The following is a 13,201-nucleotide window of genomic DNA, read 5'->3' as shown; positions in this document are numbered from 1 at the left end:
ATTCCTTACTGAACAACAACCTCTCACTCTTAAGAATCTCATAAAAGTTTTATAAAGCCGTTTTTTTTTAGAAATAATATTTCTGCCACATCTCAATTTTCTCCATTAAAGTAGAATGTGCATAAAAATGTATTGTAGGTAGTCTACTCTATTATAGAAGATGGCTACTACAGTATTAATACATGTAGTATTAAAAACTCGAATTAGTATTTTTTGCATTACGCTCTGTGGAGCCTAAAATGGTTTAGGCATACTCAAACAACGAAAGAGTGTGGTTCAACTACCACTTTCACGGCGCCTTACTTCGACGCCTACTTGATCGACATCACCTTGGGTTTCTTCGACTTTGAGGTGAGGACGACCTTGTAGCTGCCACAACCAGGGAACGTGGTCAGGTCGGGGCAACGACCCACAAATTCGGGGTCCACCTTGCATCCGGTGACGCTGTAGTTGTAGGTGTCTTTCTTAACATCCAGCATGTTGACCTTGTAGAGACAAATGAGCGTGGACGACTTGTAGGAGTCCACGTCGTTCAACGCCGCGAGCAGCATGCTGCTGTCAGGTTCAGCTCCTTTGCTTGACTGGTGGGGGGTCTGCTGCTGCTGCTGAGTTGCGTGTTGGGCGTTCGAGACGGACAGCAGAGCCAAAGCAAAGGCTGCGGAAGCGATAGAAGTCAGGGAGGGCATAGCTGAGGTGGGCTTGAATTGGTAGACTTGACCCGAAGTAAGGAAAATCGAAAATGAAGAGTCCTGTTACATGTATTATAGTTGATAAAGACTTGGGCTGTTGGATGTCGTCGTGCGAGAGCAAAGCTTTTAATCATTCCCGCCGTTCCACATGCTGTGAGCGATATGAAGCAGATTGCGGCCACAAAAAAACTAACCGTGACATTTGTACATGCTATCGCTGCGATGAAGCAAATTGTGGCCACAAAAAACTAACCGTGGTCGGCTTGCATCATGCCATGAGAGGACACAACGATGTGAGGTTACGCCTATCCCAAACGATTATTATAATACATGTATGCTGTGCTTGCCGTCAATCGTCGATACACACGAACTTTAATATCTTCATCATCAGTGCATGCGCGTCCGGCTCATCCACCCCGATTCGCACTTCGTCTTCATGCCCCAGGGGCGCTGAGATCATCTAACCACTGGCTAACGCGTATCTTGCCCGACCCGAATTCATCTATGACTTCATCTACCGGTACCCGTGTATTAATATCTACTCATACCTATTTCTAGCGTATCGTGCTTGTTTGCTCCATAGTGCCATATGCTGTGATCGAAAGCTTCAGCTTTTCGAGTAATGGGCTTATGGCGAGAGCACGCCTTGCCAGAAATTACTACACAGCTGTGCAAATAAAGAGTTTTTGATTGAAAATCATTTCAACTACGTTTAGTCGGTAGTAACAGAGGCTTAGTGAACCTTTCCAATCTTACCGCAAGAATGATACTGTACCGTACTATGTAAAGTACTGCACCACGTTTTCGCGCTTGATAAACTTCCGGATGTAATGATCATAAATCTAAATGAAAAATAATTCGTTTGCTAAAACATTTTTTATTTGCAAATCCTATATGGTCCACCCCCGCGAAGACGGGGTGCAGCACTGTACATTGCGTAGCGCAGTACATGTATATGAGGTTGTTTTGGTAAGGCCCACATCCTCTAACTCAGGCATATGATTGGACAAATATGCTTTTTTGGCCCACTTATGTCATACCGACACTCAAGTCTGGTGACTCTAGTAGAAAGTACATTGTGACGTTGCTGTAAATAACGGCACGGTATTGGCAGAAATAGCTATATATAGCACTCTTATTGGTCAGATTCAAAGAGTCCCTGAGGCGGACTCTCGGTCTCCAAGGGTTAAGTTTGTAAAAAAAAGTACTGCGTTCCACAATCAACATCGATCGGAATAAACATTTCGATGCAATTCAATATATAGAGTTCGTAGGAGCTCGATCATTAACAGGTAGTTGGTGTAGGAAAGTGATGATTGCTGATTCGCTAGCTAAACGCGCAATCCATATCGATTTCCATTAACCTCTCATACCACAATAAGATATATTGTGGTAAATGTGGAAATTCCCCTTTTAAAGAGGCCATTTGCGTAAGCGTGTTGAATGCAAGTTCTTGAAGAGAAACTCAATTTCCTTGATACACACAGTCGTGGTGAAACACACATAAGGCTACATTCAAAAGGAGCTTACGAAATTGGCTTCAACTTACTGATGATCTGACCACCCCCTGCGTGGATTCCGTAAGCCCTTACTGTAGGCGCCGCAACTGTTTCGATCCGACAATGATCTTGCTTACCAGGCCTTCGACGGATTCCTTACCGAGTCTATTGCTTGAATGTATCAGAAGCCCATCGTCCGTGGAACTGGATTGTAGTAGCGTCGATTCCCGCGCGGTTCATGTGTGTTGCCCCACCAGCTCGCAAGAAGTGGGTACTAAACGCTGCCGGGTCAAAGCCAAGCGTCAAGCCGGTCTGACGAACTGTCTTTGCTATTTAAGACGCTGAGATGCAGTTGATTATGCCATTATTGCTGACGAACATCGCCACTGGATTCGCTGGTGGTAGCGTATGATGGGCCTTCAGGAGACACATAGCGCTGAACACTGGGCATAGCCATTTGTGACCTGAACGGCCGAGCACTCTCTGCGTAGGTTCACCTCGCCGGTTTGGCTTCGCCCCTTTGAGGCGTATGTGAACAGACGCGGCCTTGTTGGCGACGATTGTGGCTGATCCACTGTGGCCCAGTACAGCAATATCTTCTACCTTCAAGGTAAACCGTGAGAACGTTTTGCAGGCTGACGCGATTTCCGAGCGTCGGAGTAGAAAGAAGAAGCTATATACAAAATAAAGCCCCCAGAGAGCTTGATCTCGAGGAATTGATAGGTCGAGCGTAGTGTGGCACTGTATTAAGAGTTGCAGCGAAACCGGCGACCTGCGTAAGGCGGGGCCGTCGAGACGATTGATGCATTTGATGACCATGCGTACTTGTGAATGATCGCTTGGAACTTGATCGCAGAGGCTTTAAAAAGATGATGAGTGTACGGAGAGTGGCCGCGATAAAAGAACCGCGAATGGACCTACTCGAATCGTAGCTGTATTGGAAGTCGTGCAGAACGAAATCAGAAACGAATTGCAACTTAAATGGTAGCCAAGTTATGCTGGCTGAATTCTGCGACAAGAAGTCTGGATGTACCAGACTACTAGCGCATCTTTATACTTGACGTATGTCGATGCTGCGACGGAGTGTGCTCGGAGACGGAGTGCCAGACCCTTTCCAGTCTTAAAATACCGGTTGTGATGTCCACCTGCTTCCAAACAATTGTTCGTTGATCAAATAAACTAGCCATGGCGATGCTACCTGGATATCGCGAGCCGGCTTCAGTGATCCGATCTGTGCACCATCCACGTGGACTGTTGAGCAATGAAGACCGAATACGAGCTCTCATAGTCCTATCAAAAGAGTGATAGTTTGCGCTCGGTGGTTGCTAGTCGCCATTTTGTTCTGCCATGACACGGCAGACGTGTTGTTCAACATGAAACGGACGTCTACGGGCATAGTCCCGGTACGTTATCACAGCGTAAAGCATGTATTGCAAACGCACAAGACCAAAGCCCCCGGTAGTTAATCTCGAAGCCAATAGTAGCGTCGGCTTTACTGGTGCGGATATTGAGTCGCTCTTCCGCGATAAAGACATAACGTAGCACGAGACGGGAGGCTGGCTCGAGAACGCACCGTCCGGTGTCGGAAGCGTCCATCTCAAGGACGACGCTCGGTGCAGGGAGAGTACGAGGATACTTCAACGGAAAAGCCATGACCGGTAACGAATACTTTACCATCCTCTTTCATGACGTACAAGACCGGAATCCGCTGTCAGTGGTACAGATGGCGATCTTGTTGGCGTAGCCGCAAAAGAAACGGCCAAGCAGGTCTCACCCAGGTGGTAGCATGTTGGAGTCGACCATCAAAAGAACGGTGGTCTGAGCGGCTTAAGAAGTCGGTAGTGAGAGTCTGTATACAGTGCAAAAGGCCGACGTCACACCGCCGGTATGCACATGGACTTCAGTGTCCGGGTGAATCTCTTGCTGGTGTATGAACTCGGCTGCAATTGAGTCGTCAAGTTCGAATCTCGGAGAGAAAATGCTGGCTGCATCCGTGTGGTCGTTTACGAATTGGCCGTCTGAAAAAGGGGAGATCGTGAATAAGTCGTCCGGTCGTGAGTGGATCAGTCACGTCACTATCTACTACACCAAACGTGGCGATGTGCACCTCTCAAGAATGTCCAGGTCTAGCACGAGGCAGCACCACTGGTCTTGTCTCTTTCGAACATTCCTTACCAGCACAGGTTAACGGTAGGTCACTAATCTGTGGTAGTCGGATACATCCGTTGGTCTGGTAGGGGGCTGCGCAGTGGGGCCCGGACATCAGAAGCCGTGATGTCAAGTAAAGCATCTAGGTGCTGGTAGCCTTTATACGCCTAATTAATAACGGCAGGAACCATGCGCTTGCTGAGCCAGTACCTTACGATTGTTTGGCCACGGACTTGCTCGATGAACTGATGAAGCGCAATGTGTACCCCACAAATTTGGATTGCACGCTCCGGGGCGGTTTATTTAAACAGGGCCTGCCGTCAAGTGGTGCCGGGATCGTATTCGGAAGTCTCAGACCTAATGCTGTGCTAATAGGATGCGGGCGTACTAAGTCCCACAGACCGGAGCGGAATTTAGCTTTGGAGGCTAATACTGTAAACGGGTTGCCGTGATGGTCGGGGCATAGCAACGTTGCGCGCGGTGCTGTATCGGCCGACATCTACATGACGTGGGAAGCGGATGCGGAGCCTCGCGCCAAGGTGCAGTCGGCGCCATCGATGTGAGATGACCGCTCTGGCCTACTGACAATGTACTCGCTGCCTGTGGAGCATGTCGCAGTATCCTTTTGCCGTGAGTATCATGGGTGGCCCTTGTTGAGCTGGAACGCCGTGGGGTAGCTCCGGTAGATTGCAACGACACCGAAGTGTCTTAGGTTCTGTCGCATTTCTGGGGCAATTGATGGGCTACTGACGGTAATGGGCGTCCCTGGTCGTGCTTACGCGCCGATGGGGTAGGCAGGGTGAATAAGAACATGGTCACGCTTGCAGTGCCAGAAAATCGTTTATTTACTGTGGTAGTGCGGTGCAATCGAAATGCCGACGAACGGGCAACATCTCAGCCTCCTCAAAATTAATAGTGACGGCTGTGTTGGTGGCGGTCAGATCCGTAGTTATGGTCGACGAGCATTTGCAACTCACGTGGAAGCCGAGTACCCACCTATTCAAGGAAAAGTCCCGCTGCTGCTGCAAACGTGAAATATACCAACCATGCTATGTTCTACGCATTAACGCTTCATTTATCTATGATATTAACGCATTAACGTATACAAACACCTGTTAGAGATTGCGAGCGCAGCACTCGTCACCCGTCCTATTCAGAGTCACTCCCTTCCTAGCCGAACTAGCAACCGGGGCACTTGGGTGTACGTCACCCCATTTACACACCCCGAGTAGTGAGCGAACACGTCACTACCGTACCTGCTCAGTCAATGAGCGGCTCTAGAGGGAGATTTGAGCTCTGTGTACTGTGCTTTCGCTAAAGCGGGTTACATGGTGTGGAACACACAGGGGCACGGAGTACCCGGAGAGCTAGCAAATTAATAGTACATAAGTCGAAGAGTGAACAAGGCCTCTCACTACGCTGGCTGAAAGCCACACGTCATGCATTTGATAAGGTTTAGCTATTCTAGATAGTTAAGCAGATACATTTACCCCGAGGCGACTTGGCCGCAATAATAGTATATAAAACACTTTTGGTTTTGAAGCATATAGCTACGGTATTAACTTTGAGCCCTGGTCGTGGCCTGTAAGTGTCCCTCAGATAAGGAATTTTGTATTAGTGACTCTTTGAGTCGAACGTCTTCCTCTGACGCTAAAGCTTAGGCAGCCCCGCTGCATCTGCAGCATCTACTTTGGCTAGAAGACTACATACATGTACGCGCCGTGATCAATTTCAGTAGCCAGCCACTTTACACTATAAAGTACAGCGTCAAATCCATAGCAACCATTCTACTACTAAAGTATAAGATGACTCCATACTAAAAGATATCTAGATACTGAGTAGTATCTTGTGTTCGCTCACTGTTTGGCGAGTTGTCAATTGGTTCTATGTCTACTGCCACTAGTGACTACTTTAGACGAAGGTCGTGGTGGTTAAATTGGCTTTCTAGTAGTATTTAGTTTGTTTAATATTTATGTATAGCAAGCTGTACAGTAAGGTTCTTGAAATCCGTGCTTAAAGCATGCTGTAATGTGCTTTATCCTGGTAGTGCTTTGGAATGGCTTTTGAAACATGTGTATCGTACACCACCCTAAGGAGTACGTTACTTAAGTTAGACAACTTAAAAAAAGAACGGTTGTTTCTGTGACGGGGTCACACAGCACCTTGCGCTAGAGGAAGCTATCTTCCGAGAGCTTACAAACTCTCAGTGAACGGCAGTGCACAGGTCCCCTCTTTAATTAAAGTGAGCGAAGTGACCTAAATAAGGTAGATTATAAACTGAGTATATTTATAGGTAGGTTAAGTTTGGGTTTAATACAAACTGTAAGTTACCTATACAAATGCAATGTCGTTTGACCAATGGCTGGCTTTGAACGACCTTGGTACCTTGTACCAAATATCCCGGAGTATGACGTGTCATACTCCTGAAGTGTGAAGTGTCATACTTCATGTAACCAGGGTACACTTAGGGCTACGTGCCCCGTTACATCCTCCCCCACTTATATTCGGTTTACCGACCAATCAGAGTGAAGAGGTGTTCGTCACAAACTCTCATTCTCAAAGTCGAAACCATCGACTTGGCCGCGCGAGCGCGGCGGAGGCTCACTTCACAGTTAGAGCCTCGAGCAGCAGCCTGTGCGCTCTTCGTCTAGGTCTCCAATTCGACCGTTATCATGCCTCGTGGCACTGCAAAGAGCGGTGCTAAGACACGCTCCAAGGCTGCTGCCGGTAAGGCGCAAGCCAAGAGCACTAAGCCTCACGGCAAAGGCTCTGCACTCAAGGAGGCTACTCAGGTGGCCTCCGAGGCGATCGGTTCCTCAAGTGACGCGGCTGTGGACAAGCGCGCAAACAAGCGCCGCAGTCCGTCGCCCTCATCTTCAGACAATCGTCCGAACCCTCGGTTCGTAGAACGTGAGTTCAACTCGGGCAGTGAGGACGATGCCGAGTCCGAGAGCACTCATGATGCTCCTGCGGGCTCTGTGGGAGGGCACAGTCCAGTGCCCAGTGAGCACAAAGATGACAGCGTGCAGTCGCACAGTCCCAGGACTTCTGTGCGCTCCGAGAGTCCGGCCCCCAAGGCTAAGGGCGCCCCCAAAGCCGGTGGCGATGAAGAAGAGAATCCTCGCAAACGTCTCTCGCTTGCCGAGGGTCTTGCGCGTGCTAAGGCCTCTAAAGCCGAAGGCGCCAAGCCCTCAAAGAAGCGTACAGCCTCTAAGTCTCCACTCCGCGAAGAGAAGGAGACTCGTCGCTCCTATCGGAGTATCTTCGACTCCTCGGATGAAGAGGAGGAGAAGGAGGAAGAAGAGGAAGAGGAGGGTGCTATCGTTGAGCCCCGGGGGGTCTCGAATGACCTCGACCAGCAGCAGGAGGAGTTTTAAGCTGCCCAGCGTGTGCGTGGGGGTTCGGTGGTGGCACCCGTCAGCCAGGGAGCTGCCATCAACTCAAGAGGGTATTAGCCTCCCAAGTAGAGCTCTGGAGCTGACCTCTTCTTAGAGCTTCTCGTCGCTCCTCGTGGCCTTGTGGGCGGCCATACTTCTAGGGGCATCTATGAACGAGCCCTTGTTCAGAAAGAACAGTTGTTCGTTGACAACTTGGAGGCTGCTCGGTGTGTGCTTCTCGCGCCACACCGCATTCCTCTCAAGGACTTCACGACTTGTCGTAAGAAGCCCGAGACCCGTGGTGGTCTCTATCCTCTTTGGGGATACCCCTGGGTGATGCCCGAGAACTGTCCCACGTGGAGTTCTTGTGAGGACAGGTTCTGGGCATGGGTGGAGACTCTTAAGTACTCACCCACGGAGTTACGGGGACTCCATTAAGATCAGCTGCTGTCCCGCATCCTGGACCAGCGTGATCTTCGTGTGAGGTTTGCCCACTTGATCAGCAAGTGCATGCTGCCAAGGGACATCCTGAAGCGCGCGGCTTCTAGCGCTCACGATGAGCGCGGGTACGGTAGGTATTCATCGTCCGTAGCCCGTTCGGGCAAGAAGCCCCGGACTACTTATGAAGCTGCCGCCGCTTCTGTTCCCAGATTGCGACAGCCTTCGGGCAGTCAATCAGGAGCCGTTTAATCGGCTCCCACGAGTTCTCGGAGTGGGCATAACCCCTCCATTTCACGAGGAGCTGTCCCTTACCGCGACGCCGTTGCTCCTGGAGAATCCGCTCCACGTGAAGTGGACTTCTCCATTCCGGTCAAGCAAGGGCGAAGGTGCCCTCGTACGAGTACGAGTACTCGGCGCCTCCGGAACGCCACTCTCGTCCGAGTGCTTCTCCTGTGGGTCCGACACAGGGCCCTAAGGTTGACCGCCTCCGTCAACGTTTCCTCGGGCTTGAGATTGCACTTGGCCTTGGGACTGGCGGTGATGCTGCCGACCTGGCCGGGAATCAGGACGAGCTCGCTCGTCTTGCAGGCCACCTGGACCTGTTGGAGCGTGAGGTCGCGTGCCTGCATCAGCGGGTGAACCGACGAGCCTCTTCGTCCGATCTGGACGAGGCCTTTCGCATGATCCGACGGATCGAGGCTTTGTTGCCACGTCCGGAGCCGCCTGTGGCACACTTCCAGACGTACGCGTATGGTGCGTACCCGGCGCACTCAGCGTACTCGGCGTATGGCGCCGGGGTCCGTTCGTACGGAGCCCCTCCGGCGTACGGTCTTGACCGCAGCCTTGCCGTCCCGACCGAGGCTTGGGTGCCTGCTCCGACGACCTCGTCGACGACTGTGACCGGCCCTCGCTTCGAGGAGCTGGGTCAAGGGGGGCCTGAGAGTCAGCAACCCCCTGCGGGTCAAAGTACCGCTTAAGACGTCCGACGTAGAACGTCGGGTGCGTCGTCATTGACTTTAGAAGGTCGATGGTGCACGACGCACCATGTCTGGCCAGGACTGCAAAAGGTCCGATGAAGCGGTGCTTCAGCTTGTTGCTGCCGACAGAGCTGACAGTGTCAAGAGGTAGGTTCCTCGTGTCTAGCAACACTAAGTCCCCAACCTCAAATATACTTAAGTTTCCTCTTCAATGTTTGTCTGAGTACTCCTTTTGTTTATCTTGGGCCGCTGCCATGGCATCGCGGACCCTGCTGACAATGCTCAGCTTGGTATCCATAAAGAATTCCACCTGTTTCGGCAGCGAAACTGGTCTCACATCCGAGACCTGGGAGGAAAGGGCTTTCCGAGCCTCTCCCTTACTTAGAATAGAGGAGTCAGTGTCTCCTCGAAGAGTGAGAGGCACTCTGGGGTGGCGGAAGCCGTTCAAGTAGAACGGCGTGAACCCCGTGGACGCGTGCACCGCGTTGTTGAGCGCAAACTCAACAACTGGTAGCTGCGTCGACCACGTACGTGGTGCTGCCGCGCACACACTGCGCAAAGTGTCCTCGAGCACTCGATTGACGCGCTCTGTTTGGCCGTCTGTCTGCGGATGGTCCGCAGTGGACATCTGCAGACGAGTTCCCAGTAAAGGGAACAGCGTTTCCAAAACGCGGCAGTGAACCGCGGGTCTCGGTCCGAGACAATCGTCTCCGGGAGACCGTGATAGCGGAACACGCCATCGACGAACAACCTTGCGGTTTGTTCGCCCGTAACAGTGACGGGAACTGGAGCAAGATGTACCATCTTGCTCAGCCGACACACGAGCACCAAAATGCCGGTGTTGCCGTGTCCGTCGGCGGGAAGCCCAAAGATGAAGTCAAGACTCATCGACTTCCAACAGTCAGCCGGTACGGGCAGGCTCTGTAGTGGAGCCGAAGAGTGCCCTGCGGGTTTACCCGCTGACATGTTTCGCATGTCTTAACGTACCGAGCGACCCACTTGTACATGTGAGTCCACCAGAAGGACTGAGAGACCGACAGAAAGGTCTTCTCGCGGCCCAAGTCGCCGCTGGAGGGCGCGTCATGCGCCTCTGCGAGGATGTCGAACTTAAGAACCTCGTCGTTGGGTACGACCACCCGTGGAGGATCAGCTGGCTCCACCCGGTAATAGAGGAGGCCCTCCTTCAACTCATATCGGTGGAGCCGTGAGCGCTGTCGCGACGAGAGCCAGTCGGACTTCGCGCTCGTTCCGGCCATAAGGAGCTTGACGATAGGCGCGACAGCCTCATCGTCCCGATACGCCATGCGTATCCGATAATATAGATCCGTTGTCACCCGCGTGATGTGAGCCAACTCATAGTTGGGACGCCGAGAGAGGGCGTCCGCAAGCATGTTGAGCTTGCCCGGCTTGTATTCGACGCGGAAGTTGTATTCCGCGAAGAAGGACAGCCACCTCGCCATCCTTTGGGAGAGGTGAGGCGAGTTAGTCACCGTCCTCAAGGATGCGTGGTCTGTGTAGATCACGAAGGGCCGAGAGCCCAGAAGGTGAACACGAAGCTTCACAAGGACATATTTTATTGCCAGGAGCTCCGTGTCGTGGACAGAATAGCTCCGCTCGGCGGCTTTTGAACTGCCAGGACTGAAACGAGATGACTCGTTCGTGTCCAGCCGTGCCGGTCTGCAGCAATGCACATCCGATGGCGTAATCGGAGGCATCGCAGACGACGCTAAACGGCTTCGTCTGATCCGGCAGGGCCAGGACAGGGGCCTCTTGGGTACTGACCTTGATGCTGTCAAAAGCATCCTGGTGCTCTTGCTCCCAGCGCCAGTCGACGTCCTTCTGAAGGAGGCTCGACAAGGGCTTAGCGAAGCCCGCGTACCCTGCGCTGTACTTGTGAAGGTAGTTGGCCAAGCCCAACCACTTTCAAAGATCCTTCTGGGATCGGGGCGTCGGCCATGCTGCTATGGCCTTGACCTTGTCTGGGTCAGCCCGAACGCCCACGTTGCTTACGAAGCAGCCGAGAACTTTAATCTCTGGTGACGCGAAAACGCACTTGTCGATGTTAGCGTAGAGCTTGTTCGCTCGCATTACGTCCAACACTCGACGGAGGTGTCCTTGATGCACCTCCATGGCCGTCTTGACTCCCTCGGCACGGCTATGGACGAATATGTCGTCGAAGTACGTCTGTACGAAGGTACGCAAAGGGCGGAACAATTGCGTCACCAGGCGATTGAACGTCGCCGGGGCGTTAGACAAGCCCTGCGGCATGACGAGCCACTCCCAAAGCATGCCGCTTGGAGTGCTTGCCGCGGTGAGCGGAATGTCGCTCTTTCGCATCAGGATTTGGTAGTATCCGTCTACCAAATCCAGCGCACTGTACAGTACGCTCCCGGCCATGTTGTTCAACAACACATCCTTTCGTGGTATTGGTGTTTGGGCCGGCACCGTTGCGTTGTTCAGCTTGTTATAAGCGTGAACCAACCGCCACTTTCCGTTCGGCTTACGAACGCAGAAAGTCGGCGTCGAGTGCGGGGATTTCGACTCCCGCACCATACCTGCCTTCGCTTTCGCGGCGAAGAAGGCATCAATGACCTCGCACTGTTCGCGCGGGAGAGGCCATTGCCTCGTGACACAATACTTTATGCCGGGCACGAGATCAATCTCGTGCCGTACGCCTCGATCCGGTGGGAGTTGGGTCGGTGGGTGTTTGTTCACCACGTCGCGTACTCCGTCACCAAAGGATACACCGGATCCTTGGGGTTCTTGAGAATCTCAGAACCCAAGCGCGCCTGACGCTGCTTGTCCATGTCTTCTAGGACGTTCTCGTCCAAGACAGAGGAGGAGTTCAACTCCTCCTAAGTGGTCTCAGGTCTCATGAGTACCATCTCAGCAATCTCTACAGCCTTTGAGGTTGGTCAGGAAAGACTCAGCCGTCATTTCTTCGAGGTGGAGTATCTCTGCAACCTCTGGCAACGGTTCCAAGTGGACACCCGATGCCTTGACAGGTAAGCCGCTCTCGCCATCTAAGATGTGATAACACTCTTCCGCCGGCCTTGTCGGGGGAGCCCGGGTCCTGGACTCCGAGTCGCTTGAAGCGACGTCGATCGGAACGAAGTTCGGATCCGACTTGAGGTGGCGGCGGCGTCGTTGCCGACGGCGGCTGTGACGGGGAGCTTTGCTGCCCGCGTTTAGGGATGTCGTCGCTACGACATCCGAGGCACTCGTGGTCTCGTGTGGTACTGTGGTACCCACACAGGAAGCGTGTTCAACGTCTTCCTCTTCAGTTATGGTCTGGGCGACCGCGTGTGGCACTGTGTTACCCACACAGGAAGCGTGTTCAACGCCTTCCTCTTCAGTTAAGGTCTGGGCGACCGCGTGTGGCACTGTGTTACCCACACAGGAAGCGTATCCGACGTCTTCCTCTTCAGTTAAGGTCTGGGCGACCGTGAGTGGAACTCTGTTACCCACTCTGAACACGCTGTTCTTAGTGTTCATGACAGCTGCAGCTGTCTGCGGAACCAAGTTACCCGCCTGTGCACCTAAGTTACCCACTTGGCCAGCGCCTTTTCTGGGCGCGGCCACCATCAAAACATCCTCGGAGTCGTCATATACGTCGACGACTCCCAAGCACCTGCCGGATGCTTTGGTACCCTGGCAGCCCTTGCGGGCACCCCGGGTCCTGACAGAGGTGGGAACATGACTCACCAATGCTCTGTCGGACTGCGCAGGGCGGCTGGCACCGATTGCCTTGCCTCGCCAGTCGATCCAGGGCTCGTGCTTCTCAAGCCAGGGCATGCCCAGGATCATATCATATGGATCCATATCGAGAACAGTGAACTGTTCGAGGCTGTCAAAGTCTTCAAACTTGACGGCCAGATCCACTTGGACGTTGGGGACAGTGACGACCTTCCCGTCGGCCAGTCGCACTGACACCGTCCCGTTGCCCTTGCTTTCTCTCAAAGCATCGGACAGCTTGTTGCTGTTACGAGCAACCGTCTGGCGGCGTGCGAAATTCTTCGACGCCCCAGAGTCGATCAAGATTCTAAAGGGATGATCGTATCCCCGTACAC

The 13,201-nt window shown here is 52.5% G+C and overlaps 1 protein-coding gene across 1 annotated transcript; it reads right to left on the bottom strand.

The window, feature by feature from the left end:
- Nucleotides 1–311: 311 nt before the first annotated feature.
- PITG_14893 (uncharacterized protein) lies at nucleotides 312–961 on the bottom strand (the record flags this gene model as incomplete). Its single annotated transcript, XM_002899029.1, has 2 exons — nucleotides 312–655; nucleotides 943–961. 2 exons carry the CDS (start codon nucleotides 959–961, stop codon nucleotides 312–314), a joined length of 363 nt encoding a protein of 120 aa, XP_002899075.1.
- Between the last annotated feature and the right edge of the window lie 12,240 nt (nucleotides 962–13,201).

Source organism: Phytophthora infestans, genomic scaffold (assembly GCF_000142945.1).
Source record: "Phytophthora infestans T30-4 supercont1.33 genomic scaffold, whole genome shotgun sequence".
NCBI classification, from domain to species: Eukaryota; Oomycota; class Peronosporomycetes; order Peronosporales; family Peronosporaceae; genus Phytophthora; species Phytophthora infestans.
This window is presented reverse-complemented; position numbering and strand designations above follow the sequence as displayed.